Source organism: Manduca sexta, chromosome 15, assembly GCF_014839805.1.
Source record: "Manduca sexta isolate Smith_Timp_Sample1 chromosome 15, JHU_Msex_v1.0, whole genome shotgun sequence".
Lineage (NCBI taxonomy): Eukaryota > Metazoa > Arthropoda > Insecta > Lepidoptera > Sphingidae > Manduca > Manduca sexta.
In genome coordinates, this window is record NC_051129.1 from 5237306 (window position 1) to 5256357 (window position 19052).

Here is a 19052-nt window from a genome sequence, read left to right on the forward strand (position 1 = left end):
TATTAATATCAGGGTTGTCATATCCCTTGAACCAAAGTTTTTTTACAACATTATGTAACTAGTACATTTAATAGAAGTCTTACATGTTAAGTCAGCTAGGTACATACTACTACACACAAATGAAATAACAACATGTTAAATATATGAAATGCCATTATCAAAATTATTTTCTTCTTTTATTAAATTTTGTAACACCAGAGACACAACACTACACAAGATGGAAATCAGTCAACACCTTACTACCCATATATTTACTTTTAAGTTTATTTATTTAATTATACCCAAAGCTATAATCTTAGATTTACACAAGACAAGCCAAATTAACAAAATAAAAATAAAACAAATCAAATTATTTATTTACTCATACCGGCCAAATCTTCATATGGTCAGCAGCAGAGGAAGTCTTGTTAGGCCCCTCTGTACAACTGTCTACTTTAACAACATCATAACGATCCCGCCCCAATATCTTTGTTACCTTGTATGGGCCTAAGAACTTAGGTCTTAGCTTCATGTGAGTACCAAACTGAGTCCTTTGAATAGCTACATAATCCCCTACAGAATACTTTGTACTACTTTTCCTCTTCTTGTTATAAGTTTTCCTGTTCTCCTCCTGTATTTTATATATTTGGGTCTTGGCCCTCTCTCTTAAACATTCTCGTTGTAGCATGAAACTTTCTTTATATTCCATTTCCAACATAGACATCAATTCAATATCCTCCTTTTGCTTCATTTTGCACCCCGTTAGCAGTTCAAACGGTGACATTGCAATACTTCTTTGATATGTGCTGTTAATCGCTCTCTGCACTCTACTGACATGACGGTACCACATCTTATCATCTTCCAAACATAACTTGCTCAATACTGACACCACAATCCTGTGGATGCGCTCCACCTGGCCATTGCCCCGTGGAATTCCAGTGGTCACTTTAATGTGCTGGATATTTTCTGCAGAACAATGTTCAGCAAACTCATTACTTATAAAAGCGGCACCTTTGTCAGAGATTATTCTCTGTGGGTTACCCCACGTCTGCTGATGTATCTTAAGTTTCTCAATTGTCTCCTTTGAACTTGTTGTTTTGGTTGGGAACAACCATACAAATTTGGTAAATCCATCTACCATAGTTAATATATAATTGTACTGCTTCTTGGTCTCACACAATGGCCCTATATGATCACAGTGTAAGGTATCTAATGGAACATGTCCCTTATCAATGCTGTTCAAGAAGCCTTCTTGCTTTCCCGACTTCTTCATTGCCATTAAACATGGAATACATGAAACCAAAACCTCTTCAATCTTCTTTACTACATCTTTTATATAATAATCTTTATTCAATAACTCTAACATCTTCTTTTTTCCGAAATGACCATTTTCATGGGTACTTCTTATAATCTCATAATCTAAACATTTAGGTATCACCAATAGTCCTTCTGTTCCTTTATATAGTAAGCCATCTCGCTCATAGTAATCTAAATATTGTTTTTCTTTCACTATATCCAATATAGCTCTTACTCCATCATCAATTTCTTGAGCTCTTCTTATTTGCTCGTATATCTTCCTGGTGACTACACTAACATAGGGATTACGGCTCAGAGCATCCACATGTCTCATTCTGGTACCTGCTCTATGCTCCACAGTGTAATCATATTCTTGCAACAGTAGCACCCATCTGGCCACCCGTGTAGACAAGTCTTTCTTTTTAAGTGTCATCTCAAAAGCTAAACAATCTGTTACTATTTTAAACGGTATACCCAACAAGTATCTTCTAAATTTCTTAACTCCTTCCACAACTGCTAAAGCTTCTAATTCATAACTAGTGTATTTCTTCTCAGCGTCAGTGGTCTTTTTACTCATATAGTATACAGGATGCAGTTGCTGGTCATTAGGGTCTTTTTGCATCAAGATAGCGGAAAATGCTTGTTGTGAAGCGTCTGTATGCATTTCTGTGGTCAATCCGGGATTGAATAATTTTAAAACTGGCTGTTCTGACAAGATCTTCTTTAATGTATCAAAAGCTAACTTATGTTCGTCGTTAAATTGAAATTTGCAATCTTTCTTCAACAGGTCTGTTAGGGGTTTGGCCAAAGCAGCATAACCTTCAATAAATTTTCTGAAATAAGAAGTAAGACCAATAAAACTTTGTATCTGTTTACACGTCTTTGGTATTGGATATTTCATCACAGCTTCAACTTTGTCCGTAGACGGTCTAACCGTGCCATTCTCTACAATGTGGCCAAGGTACTCTACTTGTGTGGTAAGCAAGTCACTCTTCTCCCAGTTAATTATTAAACCATACTCAGCTGCCACTTTTAAAACTAATTTTAATCTATCTAGACCTTCCTCATGTGTCCTAGCAGAAATGATTATATCGTCTATGAATATTAATAAAAATCCTTTAGGCAACAACTCGCGGAAAATAGCATTAATAAATCTAGTAAAATAATTGGGACAAATAGCCAAGCCAAATGGTGCTCTTGTGAATTCAAATTGCCCGGAAGGGGTCACAAAAGAAGTATACTTAATACAATCTTCTCTAATTTTCAAATGAAAAAAGGCATCTTTTAAATCTAACTTACTGTACACTACAGCCTCGGACAACTTATCTAAATGATCATCAATAACTGGCAAAGGAAAGTGATCTTTTACCATCTTCTCATTTATTTTTCGATAATCTACACAAACGCGGGTGTGTCCATTCTTTTTCTTAATCAACACTAAAGGACTAGCATATTCAGAAAAACTAGGTCTTACAATACCTTCTTGCAGCCATTCTTCTACCTGCTTATCTACAACCAGCTGCTCTTGAGCTGACAAACGCCTCGGATGCTGCGATACAGGAATATTGTCCTTTAACACTATGACCATCTCCAGCGGTGTCTCCTTAGTCTGGACAGGCGTGTACTGCTCGACCAGGTCACACACAGCACCTCGAATGTCTGAAGGAATATGGCTCAGCGGAATAGGTTCTGTATCTGTAAGCAAACAACTTAACAACTCGCCCTCACCTTGAGGCATAACATTCACAACCCCCTTTTCAATAACAACTCTAACATCATTTAAGAAAGGTTGACCTAAAATCATCCTATATGGCATTGTATCTCTGGGCACAATATAATATGTTACATTATAACAATAATCATCAATCTTTACATCACTTTTGAATTTACCGACCGCTACTACTTTACTATGGCCTAAACCCGTCAACAATATGTTATCTTTAGTGTAAATACAATCTTTAAGTTCGAAAAACAAATCCTCAGTAACTAAATTAAGGTCACTACCGGAATCAATTAGGCCTTCAACACTAACACCATTAATTTCGACACATTTAACTGATTTACGGGCCGTGTTTACGTTTAAAACACTTTGACGTTTTACACTATCATTAGGGCTGCTGTCAATGTCAATGTCATCAGTGCTGCCAACCTCAGCCGCCATTTTGCACACAGAGAACTTTGTTTCCCGCCAATTCGTTCCTTCATGTTGGTACTCGACGTACAACGCGTTGCTACGTGACCAAAGGCACCACACTTGAAACATTTAACTCCTTTGGTACATGATGATGAAATATGATCTTTATCACCACACTTGTAGCACCGCCGATCAGATGGCGAACTCTCCTTCGCCTTCTCGCCACGAACCGATGATGACGCCACACTTGTATGCCGTTTAGGAGACTTCGCGACATTTTTCTTCATATTTTCATATATAGCCAGCCTCTCTCTCAAGACACCATAGGTAGTAGCGCCGTACAAAATCGTCTTATTACTCTCGTAATCCGTTATACCTTCAATAATATATTGTATCGCTACGTAGTCAGCTATCTTACCACGTTTCGCCAGCTCCTTCATGCTCAACATGTACTGATAATAGGACTCGTCTTTTCCTTTCCGTCTAGAACATAACAACTCGTGAGCTTCTTTAGAATTAAGCCCGTCAGGGAATTCTTTAAGCAGTGCCGACTTAAGCTCCTCAAATGTTTTGTGTATTTTTTCTGTTCGCAGCCATAACGCCGCAACGCCACTTAATGAGCGCCGTGCCACTATAAGTGTCTGTGTCGGCGTCCATTTCATAATTTCAGCATGATCCTCAACATCTTGCGCCCACTTGCTGGACGTATACACCTTATTCACGCCATCAAACTTCGGTATTAAACCATCGTACCATGTCGGCGCAGCCATTTCGATTTCTGACTTCGACATGTTTCACCACCGCAGCTCAGCAATAACACCTCAATAATAACACCGCAACACCTCAATAATAACACCTCAGCACCTCAGCAGTAACACCACAGCACCTCAGTAGCTTTTTTAAAGCCGTCTTCATCCGCCGCCGACGCCGCAACTCGTACGATCCACCGGTCACGTAGGCACCTCGCCATGCAGTTTATACGCGACCCACGAAGTATTTGCCCGCTCTCATCCCGGACGAGCCCCCAAGTTTGTAGGGATGAGGGGCAAATAAAACATGTGGAATCCACTATACGTCTTTACTTTTAACCCAATATTAATTAAAAATACGGTTGCGCGCACGCCAGAGCGTCTGCCGTATCCACCATCGTTTTTGAGAGAGAGAGAGAAAAAACTTTCACCTTTCTCTAGCATCGAAAATCGGATACGCTTACGAAAATATTTTAATAATTATCTAACAACGATCGGATATTCCCCACATAAATGTATCTAAAAATGAAAAACACTAGTTCTTGTTTTACAATGCAAAATTGGCGAAATCGATTCTATTTAAGTTGCCTTCGATGTGTGTCAATCTTTAAGGCTGTTACCCTTTACCTGCCTTTACCCGAGTTATATGTGTGGCGGGGTTCGGGACCACCTATTTGATACATCAAATATTTACGACTTAGCCACTCAGGACAAAGCAATGCTGTTCAAATATTGAAATATTGAATACACCAAAGTGTCCTTATGCCAAATCTTATACTTCGGTATTATTTAGCGCGGAATAAAATAAGACGTTTTTGTAAAATTTTATAGTTTCACTATTCTCTAAAATGAAGTGGACGGAGAGAATCTCGTTTTATACATGATGTCATGCAAAATATTTAACAAATAAAATAAGGCTAGAAAGAATAAAACTGTCACACTCTACTTTGATAAGAAATTGTGCTTTTGAATATCCTTCAATGGTGTGATAAATACATATTGTGAAAGAATTACGGATCAATGCTGAAACAGTGCCCAATTGATTTAAATAAGACCGGGTAAATCGTCCTCTAATACCCATTCGACATTATAAATACACCAATTCTGAATCGTGCCGAGCAAGCTAATGTAGATTGGTAGAATTTTGTGCAATTTTAATACTTATAGCAATTCACATTTTTTTGGCGAGGTTAAACAATATTCATGAGTAATTTTACCTTTTAATTTTATTATCAGTAACTTAATGTGACAAGAGGGAAGAGGATGATCCTCCACCTTTAGGGTTGCTAAAAAAATGGGGAATAGTTATAAATTTTCCTAGTTACGGTCCGTTTCCTCGTTCTACTTTTAATGGATAGGTGAGAAAGCAAAACCCGTCAAGATATGAAGTGTCGAACATCCGTAAGTGTTGCGTTAGAGGCATGTTTAGAATTAGCTGTTGTAATAAATATTTTCTATATAACAATCAAACAGGTTTTTATACTTCTACTTTAAAGGTATTTTAAACTAATCTAAACATATAGTTCAGATTGTAATTAAACTTGAGAGTAGAAAGGCTTGCACGTGTCTAACGTCATTGGTAAAGGCACGTTTCGTTCATGCACTCACAATAAATCTATTAGCATCCGCATCTCAATCGGTGGCTCTTAATTTGTTTCAAAGTGAATATGATCGGCCGGCATACTGTTTAGTCTGAAATATTTTATCCGATGTGTTCACTATGTTATTTTTAAATATGCATCTGGAGTTCTACCGTCGATAATGTTTGTTAGTCATGTAAGTCATGGTAATGGTAATTCTTTTGTGCCATTATCAGTGACTTATTATCGATTTTACTTGCTGGTTTTACACCGTTATGTATTTGCCCATTGATAAGAAAATATTGCTTTAACTTGCAACAACGGCGGCTTTTTGATTGGCTCGAAATGTGTTTACGAGCTTTATGAACGCCAATTGATAGAAGTATTTGTGTTTTAATATATGTTATTTATAACGTTATCTAAACAAATACATGTCTAGAGGCCTTGTTTGTAAATGAAAAGTTTTAAGTCACCAAAAATGTTTTACGGTGTAGCAACTAGCAATGGGCTAGTTAAGGTTACTAAGACACACCGATTCCAATTTATCTAGCGTTTACGTGGAAATTTTCTTTGGGTATTACCATTTAATTGGTCTAACGTAATGGTCAGTTTGTCGTTAACTTGGCGTTTTGCGTTCGCCACGCCTCGCGCTGACCTAATATTTATTTTTACTTTGTGTTTGCTGGCGGAACTTTTTCTTGAAATTGCCTGAATAAGGCTATTTTTGAAATGTTATACGAGACGCATTTGCATATCGGATATCGACTGCCTAGGCAAAAATTGTTAGACGAAAATGGTTATCATTAGTAACAGCATACATTAAAAACTTGATTTACGTTGTTTTGAAGAAATACCAGGCTGGTATCGATAGGATAACGATAAGGAATCGTTTAATTTAAAATTATAATATGTATACATAGGTACATACATATTATGTTATATCGCATTGGAGAGAGCTACAGTTCTAAATAACATAATACGTATTTTTCAAATAATATAATCCATATGTTTAGGTGGATAATAAAATGACAATATTCTACAACCGTAACACGTTTTGTACATTATCAATTGAGCTAAATCACAATCGTATTGTCACGTTTATTGCTTTGTTTTTTTAATCGCCAAAGACAAACACGTTACTTAGACTGCACACACACACAAATCGCGCGCATTACAATAGAGTTTAATTGTACTACAACACGTGTAGGAATCGTTGTGTGTGATCTAGTTATTGTAGAACATACAATACAAAGAAAACATGGTTATTTACTGTATTATCATTCACCGTTGCGTCACGGTCAATTAAAGTAGCTTCTCTCTGTTAATGATTTGATTTAGTTGCAAATGAGGAGAGTGTCTACAAGTCATAACGTGGCTGCTATTGAATCATAGCCGATGGTAGCTAGCTTGACGTACATTTATTTTCTTCGACGCCCGGCTGTCCGCACTTACAAGCATAAATCAGAATAGACCTATACTTAAATGAACAATGAAAATGATTTACGTATCAGATTATGGTAATATAGTTTTTGTTTTTAAGTTTAATTACGTTTTCAGGTAAATGTCACAGTATAAAGGTAATGCTTTAGGTGGTGATCTTATCATCAGTTTTACCGCGAGCTCGATGGCCCCCTCGTCTAATAAATAATCATAATAGAAGTTAATGTATGAAATTACTATTTTATATTGACTATTTTGTCCTTTAAACGAAAGCGTATTCATTTTAATTGGTGCTTGTATTTAGATCGTATTAAATTGAATGCTCATCGAAGTTTTAATGCAAATGCCCGTCAATTTCTGTCAGTTTGGTTAAACTTTGGACGTCGTGATTATTGGCATTTCGCAAACAACTATTAGATCTCACCGCAGACAGATGAATATCAACCAGATGTCTTATTCAGGTTTAATAATTTGTCAGTAATATTACGGTTGAGGTAAAGTTATGTGTGTATTCTTTGTGAATTACCGCTTGTTTTAGCGGTGAAGGAAAACATTGTGAGGAAACCTGCATACCTAAGAAATTCTCTATAGGGTTTTTGAGGTGTGAAATCTACGAATCCGCACTAAGCCAGCGTCGTGGACTAAGGCCTAATCTAAGTGAGACAGTATATAATTCAGGGCTGATATTATATATTGCGGTTGAGTAAAATAGTTAAGAAAATACAACGCTACATTGAGCTGCGAATGGCCGTTAAATGTAAATGTAAACAAGCGACGGAAAGTGAAATCGACATGATAACACATTTTCTACATGTAATAATCTGATGTTTGGCTTCCATAATAACCGTCTAATCTTTTACGTTTTATTGTCCATGTTTTATATTCCAATGATTTATTTTTTTTGACATTTAGTAGACTCTACGATAAACAACGATTTACGTGTATTAAGCAATTTAAAATCACAGGTGCGGTTTTGTCTATCTTGTAAGAGTTAACGGCTTGAGCTTATATATCTTCATGTATATTTGCCAAAAGACTTATCATCATAAAGGAACTAAACAATAGTTTAATGTCCATTGCAGATCTACCAGCACCTGCGCTGGTATACGAACCCATCGGAGCAGCGTTGGATAGTGCGCATCCTGTTCATCGTGCCGATATACGGATGCTACAGTTGGATCTCGCTGCTATTCTTCAACGCCGACTCTTACTACGTGTACTTCTTTACAGTCAGGGACTGTTATGAAGGTAAAACTATCTTTAATATTTGGATTCTTAAAACCACTTGAGCGTGCGTAATAAAATTGATGATAAGATAATTTATATTTCAAAGAATAACACATGAATAATATTGGTATTGTCTATGAAATTGTAGAGAATGTGGAGTCAGCAATGATTACAGCAATATTAATTATTGAAGATAGGGCAGGCTCACGCCCGTAGCGTTTACATTTCAGGCTAGTGACCTGAACGTCACGTTCATACGTGTTTAACCAAAAAAATACACGGTTTCAGGAGTAGGTTTGGCATGATAAATATCAGTGTATAAATATTGTGTAACAAAGCAAGTCGTTGTCATGAATGGATTTGCCAAAACATTAAAAATACCAAGCCGAAGATATAACTTTCACAAAAATTCCAGATTACATGGTCAAGTGAGCTAGCGACGGTCATTTGTGACACTTGTGTGCCTTGGTATAATCGAATCAGTGTGGTCTTGATTACGCAATCGTGTGATGAGTATGCAAAGCATAATTCCGCACCAGTTGTTGGTTGCATCTCTATGCAATAGAAATGTTTATAGTACTATCTATAGTGAAATGTCTATAGTATAAGGTACGGCTACTTTGTTGAAGTACTCTCCGTTTACGTTCAAAAATGTTTAAATAATAGTTATTACTTAAACTCGCCGAAGACGGTCAATTCGTAATAGTCAAAAAATCCCTCAACTGAAACGATACATTGATACAAATTAGGATTCATATTTTGGCTATTTAGAGCATCAGATATATTGTATAGTCTTTCCAGGCATAAATATAACTAGGTTAGTAGTATAATGTAACTTCTAAGACGTTTTCTCAAACAAAGGTGTTCACGTAGAATAATTTAATTCACAAATAACTAATAAATTTCGTGTAAAAATTTAAAGTTCCGAAATGTCACAAAACATGCAAAAGTTTGCATTTGCATAATAAAAGAACTACAATTTCGTGCTTGATATGCATGGTACGTCGTAATTACAAGGTTGACGACCTGTGTAATAAAGGAAATATTATCAATTGTAATCTGATACAATTTTTAACAATTATAATATTTTGTTTAGGGCTAGTTTTTAAATGACCCCCTTAGAATATCCCTAAAGAACTCTACTCGTAAGTAGATGTCGTTTAAGTTTGATGTTTGTGATTGGTCGGGAGACCAATGCGTTTAGTCACATGTTAGTCTCTCAACTAAACCCAATGCAAAGACACGAAGTCGTGTCGTGTTTTTTTTTTGCCACATTCTAAGTACACTGAATAAAAAAGTGAAGCAAATTGACAACTTTATATGTATAAAATGAAGTTGTATGTACAACTGTCATTTTTAAATCGGTTTGTGTTGTACTTCATGCTACGAATAAATATTATCTGATGATTAAATCAGCTCTTAGACAAGTGTGTCGCTCGCCCGATGGGAAACACCTTGTATGTCCAGAAACAACAGCAACTCTATCTATGATAAAACTTTGAGTCTTTATATCGTTCTGAGTCATGCTAGTCATCTAGAGACATAAATTAATGTTTACTCATTAAGGCAGCCAACTTTCTCAAAATGTAATGGGACATATGACGTAAATGTTGTAAAAGTTGAAAAATAGGCATGCGGGACATACAAGGAAGATTCAAGTGGATTATAATATTATAAGTACAAATTTTTGCGAAGCGGGACTACATCTGAAATTCCACGGTTTCACGAAATGCGGAACGTTGGGCCGTTTTATTCACAATGCCGATGTTACACAGGCCACTAAGGATTGCAATTCGGCATCAGTTTCAATCCCGCCGGATCGATGGAAATCCGCCCTCATCGAACTCCTATGGGATGAATTCAAAATGATAGAAGATGTACATTGTCGCAGCGTTCGTGATATACAGTTTCCTGTCGCTATGCTACGAGTACCTGGGCGGCGAGGGGAACATCATGTCGGAGCTGCGCGGGCGGCCGGTGCGCGCGTCGTGCGTGAACGGCACGTGCTGCCTCGCCGGCGCCACCTACACCATCGGGTTCCTGCGCTTCTGCAAGCAGGCCACGCTTCAGTTCTGCCTGATCAAGCCTGTCTGCGCGTTCATCATTATATTCTTGCAGGTGAGTTCATAATATTATATTTTTTTCTATTGTCTGTGTCATACCTCCTTATTCATAGTACTAAGGACGGAATATAGCTGCGATAACAAGTCAATTGAGATACAACAATATTAACCAATCACAACTGCCGTATGGCTATGCACTGCGAAGTCGCTATACCGTCAGCACTGAGAAACAGAGTTGTTATCACAGCTTTACTCCGTCCTTAGATAAAAAAACGTCTATGAAAAAGGGGGATAGTTCTTAAAAAAACTCTTTACTAATATGGATTTTAGAGCGGTCGTTAATGTTTAGCGGTAATGAAATAAATTATAAGAACATAGTGTGTCATTGTTCTCCGCCAAACTTATCATGCCTCCCACCTTGGTGAGGACTATAAACTTTATTATTCTAAACCGATTTCGAAAAACGAATCTAATCGCTATCTTTGGATAAATACCAAAAATTTACCAATCAGAATGAAGTTTGTTCGAAGTGGTTACAAATTAGTTACTTTTATTGGTTCATTGCAAGGGACTCATGGTTAATTTAATCTACTGTAAAATATGATTCACACAGATTTTGTTCGTATATAGCTATTCTATCTGGAATCTATTGTTTTTTAATAAACTTTATCACACTGTAAAATGCATTCTAGAATGTAGTACATCGTTCATTCCTAACACGTTATAATTTCCGCGATATTAAATCTGAGATAATGTTCTATATGCTGATAAGCGAACGTAGCATTTGTGTCACAATATAATCAGTACAACACTTTCGAGATAATTGCGTTTTGTTTATTTCCATTTTGTCGAACTATAAAAAAACACTGTTATATCAATCTCTATAATATTAAAATTAAACAATTTTTCGAATTATATCGCGGATTTAATATTTTAGTTTTCTCCCGACGTTTCGAAGACTGTGCAGCCTTCGTGGTCACGGGGGGACTGTTGTGCTTACAGTGTCTTGAAGAATCAAAAAACATTCTGTTTAATTACTAAAAACATCTATAAATTAGGCATTATGTTTGTATATAGGTTTTATTACCTTTACAATGTTGATTTTCGTAATCTGCTAATAGGTTATATTTTGTGGCAAAGATAGCGCTTTAATCGTATATTAAACCTTGAATAAAGTTGTAAATTTCTGTTAATACTGTTTGCTTGGAATTATCTTTACACGGTATTAGGTCAGAGCAAAAACAAGCAGAAATCTACCTGAAACGTTAATATATGTTACTATAAATATTGACAGATTATTGACTATGCTTTGCTGACGGCTCCTCATTTCGCCACCATGAGAGTAACCCGGAATAAAAAAATCAATTCCGAAATTCAACTCTGGCCACTCCAGGACAGTGAGGGGTACTGTCAGACAAAAATTTGTAGATTTTTTTTAATTTCAGACATTCCTTATACAAATGTCTTGTAGAAATTTTGCCACCTAATATTATTAAATGATAGTAAAAAATAAGTTGCAAAAAAAGGAACGCCAAATTTAAAAACAAATTTAAAAAAAAAGGAATACAATTTTTTTAGGCGTTCGGTCATTACAAAATGGAACGCTATTTTTTAAAAACGAAGTTTTAAAAAAGGAATTCAATTTTTTTAGGCGTTCGGCCACTACAACAAGGAACGTTATTTTTTAAAAACAAAGTTTTAAAAAAGGAATTTAACTTTTTTAGGCGTTCGGCCACTACCACGACGGCGACTGGAGCCCGAACGGCGGTTACATCTACATCACTGTAGTGTACAACTTCTCCGTGAGCTTGGCGTTGTACGGACTGTTCCTGTTCCTCGGCGCCACCAGGGAGATGCTGAAGCCGTTCGACCCGGTGCTCAAGTTCTTCACCGTCAAGTCTGTCATTTTCCTGTCGTTCTGGCAAGGTAATTTAAACCGAAGTGATTTGTATATAAAGCACTATTTTGATATTTCGTTGATATGGTTTATTAAGTATACTTACAATATTTTTGTTAATAATGTTTGCGACCTAATTGGTTATTAGTTAATTTATCGTTAATTTGTTAGAAGACTCCGCCTTATGGACGAAGGCATTGTGCATATTATGCTATAATGATTGTAATGTTGACTGTAGGTGTCGCTCTGGCCATCCTCGAGAAGGCGGAGGTGATCTCGCCGATAGTGGACAGTGACGGCGTGCCGACGACGGCGGGTACGGTGTCCGCGGGCTACCAGAACTTCCTCATCTGCCTCGAGATGTTGGCGGCGGCGGTGGCGCTGCGCTACGCCTTCCCCGCCGCTGTGTATGCGCATGCGCACCGCGACCCGCACCGCTCCGTCACCATGCAGTCCATCTCCAGCAGCCTTAAGGTACACACACACACTTACATACTCTTAGGAATGTACAGGATCAGGTATCTAACCGTTATAGCCATAAAAGAAATTCTATTGGGAGACTGTCTTTAACTTTGATGATATTTTCGTACAGTGACATATGTCAATGCAGGTATATTTGAAAAAATATCATCAATACAATCAAACAATCAACGTTAACTTAAATTTTTTCGTTTGCAATTAAGCGAATACTATTTCTTTAAAACAATCTAAACACTGGTGCCCAACAACACAGTAGAGTACTCATAATTAAAAAAAAAGCGTAAAGAGCCCATATCTTCTTTAATTTTAGGAAATCCCTCTTAATATATCTATAAATTAATGACCGAAAAGTATGTAAAAAGTGGGTAAGTGCGTGGAACTAGCTCCCACGGGATGTGGTCTCACCGGCAAATGTAAACAAGTTTAAGAACTGATTGCAGCAGCAGTAAAATATTAATAGTAAATTTGTAAATTCCAGGAGACAATGAACCCCAAGGACATAATGACGGACGCGTTCCACAACTTCCACCCGCAGTACCAGCAGTACACTCAGTACAGTTCGGGTGAGTGACGTTCGCTTTGCCTCTACAGCTCAATATATGTCGCGCATGCCTCATACGCTGCCTGTATTTTTATTTGCCTTACGTTGTAGGCTAATTTATACCGTCCATTGTTTTCATTTACGGAGATATTTTGAAAGGTTATTAAAAAAAAAAAAATATGGTGAGTAAACGTTAGGATTTGATCTAGGTTTCAATTTCATTTTTAATTTTATTTTAAACTCTTGTTTTAAACGCACAAAATCATTAGGCTAGGTTCGTCTTATTTTTTGGTTTTTATTTTCTTTCAGATGTCACTTCCCACCTGCCTTATGAGAAACTATAAGTCCCGCCATAGCCGCGCTCTGCATGAAGTGCATTGCTGTCTGTGTCTTATCATAAATACGCGAAATAAATAATCAGCCCCGAGCATGAAAACGCCACTAACATCCATGTTTAAAACTCATGTGCGGCTAATCTATGGTCTCAAACTGACGTTGAGATGATAGGAGAAAATGTTTTAAATTTTTGACTTTAAAATTTACAGCGAATTATGTTTTAAACAGTTTTTTTCAATTAACACACCCACTGAAAACACATATAATTTTTAAGATTGTTATGTTTACAGTGGGGAATTCAAACGGACGTATTTAAAAATGACACAAATTAAATAATATTTTTTCGTTAAACGCAAGGATCTTGTTAACACTTGATCTAGAAAGAATTAGACTTAGAAGGTAGGACGAAAAGAACTAACAAAAATAATTTTGTATGAGTCAGTGTGGAATTCTCATGATATGCCGTTCCTTTATTGATGATCAATTTGAGTGTATTTTAAAAATTCTATTAGAATTATCGAAATGAATATAAAGTTATTTTAGTGAAACTATTGTACGAAAGAGATTGGAATTGAAATTACAGTTATCGGTGCTCGGTCGCGGACACATTACATTTTTATTGTTTTATTTTTATTTCTAAATTTAGTCAAGGTATTTGGCTAGTCCGAAAGTTAATTTATATTTATAACACCGTAAAGCACTTCTGTCTGCTTCATTGCCATGAATAGCAAATATTAATACAAATAAAATTACACTTAATATTTTTGTAATTTTACACAAATATATTGTTTATCACTGCCGTCGTCGTTTCTTTTATTCGGACTAATCATTGCCATACATTAGCTAGAATTTATTTTGTACTTAATATCTATATTATTGGTGTTTGTAAAAATGTGTGTTATTATTATTTTTCTGTGATTTTTTCCTTTTTTTATTTTGTTACGTTTCTTATAGTTATTGGATAAAATCCTTTAAGTAGTATAGCTAGATGTATGCAAAATAAAATACAGGTTTAATTTTGAGTAAGTTTAACTGGCGTTTACCAGGTTGTTGGCTTTTTGTATATTCTTCTTGTAAAATAATACATTTGCCAGACCAAAGAACGGCATTTTAGACTTACCCGTTTCTGAACGTTTCAATTGCTTTGTAATACGCGCTTTTTAAACTCACAACCTGTAAACCCATGCCTCTTTAATATTTTTTTATAAGTATATTTTAGGTTAATCCATATAAATCTAAATTAATTAAACATAAATAAATACGGACTAGGTTTAAGTTTAAAGTTGATCATCATTTCGATATCCGTTTTCCCTGCAGGTTACATAGATTGTATGTCCATCACTAATAAATAATTCTGGTACTATAATACTTTTTTTATTTAATAAAATTAAAGTTTTAAATGTGTAATAGATATACAATAGTGGATGATTACAAGGACGTATAAAAAGAGGTAAGAATTTGATTTATTTTAGCTTGTTATTAATTGTTTGCGAGCATGTTCTCATCGCTTGGTCAGTAACGTCACGGAATGTTAGCACGCGTAATTGTGTTCCATTATTACATTATGCAGTAGATATAGGCACAAGTGAGTATCTACAGACTATAATGTTACTATTATAGTAGATTTATATATTGCAAATAGTATATGTCCGGTTGATAGGCCGATCTTTGGGTGAATGATATGCATTTAAAAATGATTTATTATATTCATAATTAGTTTTGGATAATACGTCCTAAGAAATAATGTGAGTGACGTCAGCGTTTGTTTTGTGTAGTACTAAAAAATACTAATAAGCTATGAACATAAAAATGAATAAGCATTTCGAAATTAATTATTCACCCAAAGATTAAAAATTCCTTTTTAGAAAATGTTTTCAGAGTGCTATTACAATAAATACAGCAAAATTCGTATATACGCACACAAACACCAATACACAGCGAGCAAGACCCATAGTTCTCAACTACCCTCAAAATTTCACTTGTATTACTACATGAATATATCGGTGCACAGTAGTTGAATACGTCACCAAACATATGAAACGCACGTGATTCGCACGAAATGCAATAAAGATAATCAGTCTTACCCATACAAAAATCTGAGGCGTAAAACAAAAAATATTTTAGAATATTCAAAGTTGATGACAAGATGACAACTTTAGGAGGCTTTAGCACTATTGCATTTATTATAATATACAATTGAAGTATAAGTAATGTGTAGTGGTTTTTGAATTAGTAATATAGACGTGTATTGGTGCAGTGATGCGCGGGCGCACGGAGGCGGGCAAGCGCGGGGAGGAGGGCGCCGCGCTGGCGCCGCGCCCGCCGCCGCAGCGCGTCGCCACCATCTGCCACGCCACCAACTACCACGAGAAGACCACGCTCCTCAGCTCCGATGACGAATTTCAGTGAATTTACTAAGTAAGGTTACATGCATTACGGCCCCATGATTCAAATTCCTTTGCCGGTAAAAATGCAGTCGCTGTAAACATCGTCGCTTGCCATTTGCCAAAGACTTGGAAGATGCTATTTTGAGCCTTTCAAACGCGTTACTGCGTCACGCTTGCGCCAGTCGGACCAAATATTTTCAGTTTATTTCTATACGATATGACTAGTCTTATTTTTAGAAACCACTTTAATTTACCTGAAACACGAGGAAAAAGTGTGTGTATTATTGTAGCACTATAAATGTTCCTGAATCACTTGCCGTTTTAGTATAAATCTTATAAATTGATGGTTGAATTTTGTTAATGCATTAAACATCGTCGAACTGTTTACTAACAATCCCAATTGACAACTGCCTGTGAAAGTACCGAAGTCAATTCAATTGAACATCTAATTAATTGAAAGTTTGCTTACCAGTAATCTTAATCATAGCTGTTCATGGGCAGAAAGAAAAGATCTGTTAGAAAGTTAGAGGATTGTGTGAATTGACACAAAAAAAATCCTTAGTACACTTTTCAAATCGAAGTGGTTACATAATGGATAAGAATAATTTCGCATTTATTTAAAACTACTTGGGAAACAAATTAGCACGTTTCCGGTTGTTTTGCTAGTATGTTAAATTACAAGTTATATAAGACATATGAAAATTATTAGGCTGGTAATACACAGTCATTATTATTATCAGTGGACAATCTCGTAGGTCGTATCCAGTATCTGTCATTATCTAAACTTGCCTTTCGGATTGTAGTTTCTAACGTACGATGAGATTTCAATATGAGAGTAGTGGACGGATTTACCTAACATTGTATAATGTATGTAAATTAATATTTAAACGAATAAATCAAACTATTTAAATGTACAGGCCATTTGAAATTATTAATATCTATACGTAGATCTATATTAAAAAGTAATAGAGGGTTGACAGTTTATAATACTAAGTAATTTTATTTTAATATATATTTTCAACTTAAACGAAATAGATGACAGTATACGCTACTACATATGGGCCATACAGCACTGCCTAACAGATTGTTTTATTGCACAATGTACAGTTACTAAAAGTGCCATAAACTAAATAAGAAATTTCGACCTTTCTAAAATATAAATTTATCTATGCACATAAACCAAGCGTTGATAATAAGCTTAATTGCGCTTCGCCGTCCAAAATTGTTGATCGTTTTGTCACACAGAATTTAATGTCTTCAAACTGTACATTTCCCCACGCATCTAAATCTTCGAATAAAATAAACTATGGTATTTTGACTCTGCTATACAATACTGGAACTTAATTATATGCCTAGTATAAAATATGTAAGAATATTAAGTGCGACTTGTTCAATTAAAGAATGCAATTTGAATGACATCATTTTTTATTTATATATTCTTCTAGATAAAGATTCTATTGGGATTATAAACTACTGAATAAAAAAGGTGTTAGTCCGAAGCCATTCTTTTGATTGAATAGGTCACACGTTTATTGTCAGCGACATAATTATTTCACCATTAATTATTCTAATTTTATATAACAATAAGGAATACGCTAGCAAGAAAATATCAAATTAATTTATAACATCTAAAGTCATCTCTATAGGGCTCAGAACACCCATGTATTTTTTATATAATTATGTGTTTTATTTACAAATACATTAAATATTTTAATAATGTAAATTAAATAGCAATAAACTTTGTTGACGTGTTTGACTTGCCTTCCTGAGCGGGTTTTGTAGTCTTATTCGTTTTTAAAATCTTGTCTCCGTTATTTACGAGTGAAAATTTCATACTTTTTTCACTACAATTTATATAATTTATGCTCTCTTTGGCAACATTGGTACGGAGAAATTATTTAGATATTTAAATAAATACTTCATGCATATTCCTTATTGTTGCGGTACACAATTATGTACCGAAATAAAATTATTAATCATAGCATCGTATTTTAAACTTTTGTTGTCTCTAGGTTGTACTAATCTTTTATTTAAATTAGAGTATTTTAAACTCTAACCCCCTTATTCATAGACGTTTTCTATGTAACGACCCAGTAAAGCTGTGATAACAAGTCTATTTCTCAGTGCTGACGTCATGGCAGTCTTCTCAGTGCGTAGACATAGGGCCGTTGTGATTGGCTAATATTGAGATACAATAATAATAATCAATCACAACGGCCCTATGTCTATTTCTCAGTGCCGTTGGGCACTGAGAAACAGGCTTGTTATCACAGCTTTACTCCGTCCTTAGATGAAAAACGTTTATAAATAAGTGGGTTACTATGTAGCGTTAAATCTAAGCATATATTGTCTAGGTATGTGTAAATAAACTACCCTATTTATTTCAATAAAATCCCATTTGCTTTGTAGTCTCATTATGCTTCTAACAAATAATATTTAAGTAACAGCTCTCTTTTAAGCTATATTTCTTTGTCATTGTCAATTAAACAAGATACATAGGTATAGGCGATAGATTAAACCTAGCTTTTTAGTTAACAGTGTTCATAGAAATATCTATAATACCTTATAAAAGGCTCAATTCACATCAAAAGCAGTTTGTCTATCGTCTATGCACAATATAGCCTTTGAGACCCAGATACAAAATCTGACTAGAAAATATGTTACTTGTTCAAAATTGTGCTTTAAATCAAAGGGCTGGAAGGAAACTGTTACATAATAGGGGTGGGAATAGCCCTATCGCTGATTGGTTAATGTAGGTGTGTAATGGTAAAAACCTATATAAATTAAACGTAAGAAATCCCAAAACTAGATAAATGTCAAAAAATGACTGTGTATATTCTAATACATTCCATTTAGATTTCGGCACGCATATCTCCATCTTTTTATCCAAATTCATATTTCCATAAATGTTGTACAATGTAGGTATGCAAGAATTGAGACAGA

At 35.4% G+C, this 19052-nt stretch overlaps 1 protein-coding gene across 3 annotated transcripts in view; it reads left to right on the forward strand.

The window, feature by feature from the left end:
* Nucleotides 1-17396, forward strand: part of LOC115439965 (transmembrane protein 184B) — a 28788-nt gene extending 11392 nt beyond the window's left edge. For 2 of the 3 annotated variants that reach the window (XM_037438764.1, XM_030164070.2), the window contains 6 exons: nt 8261-8426; nt 10297-10523; nt 12193-12394; nt 12604-12839; nt 13324-13408; nt 13696-15088. In XM_037438764.1, coding sequence (XP_037294661.1) covers nt 8261-8426; nt 10297-10523; nt 12193-12394; nt 12604-12839; nt 13324-13408; nt 13696-13730 — 951 coding nt within the window. In that variant the 3' untranslated portion in view covers nt 13731-15088. Of the gene's footprint in view, nt 1-8260; nt 8427-10296; nt 10524-12192; nt 12395-12603; nt 12840-13323; nt 13409-13695; nt 15089-15979 lie in introns of those variants that run through there. The other variant, XM_030164067.2, reaches the window with a different exon arrangement.
* Nucleotides 17397-19052: the final 1656 nt, after the last annotated feature.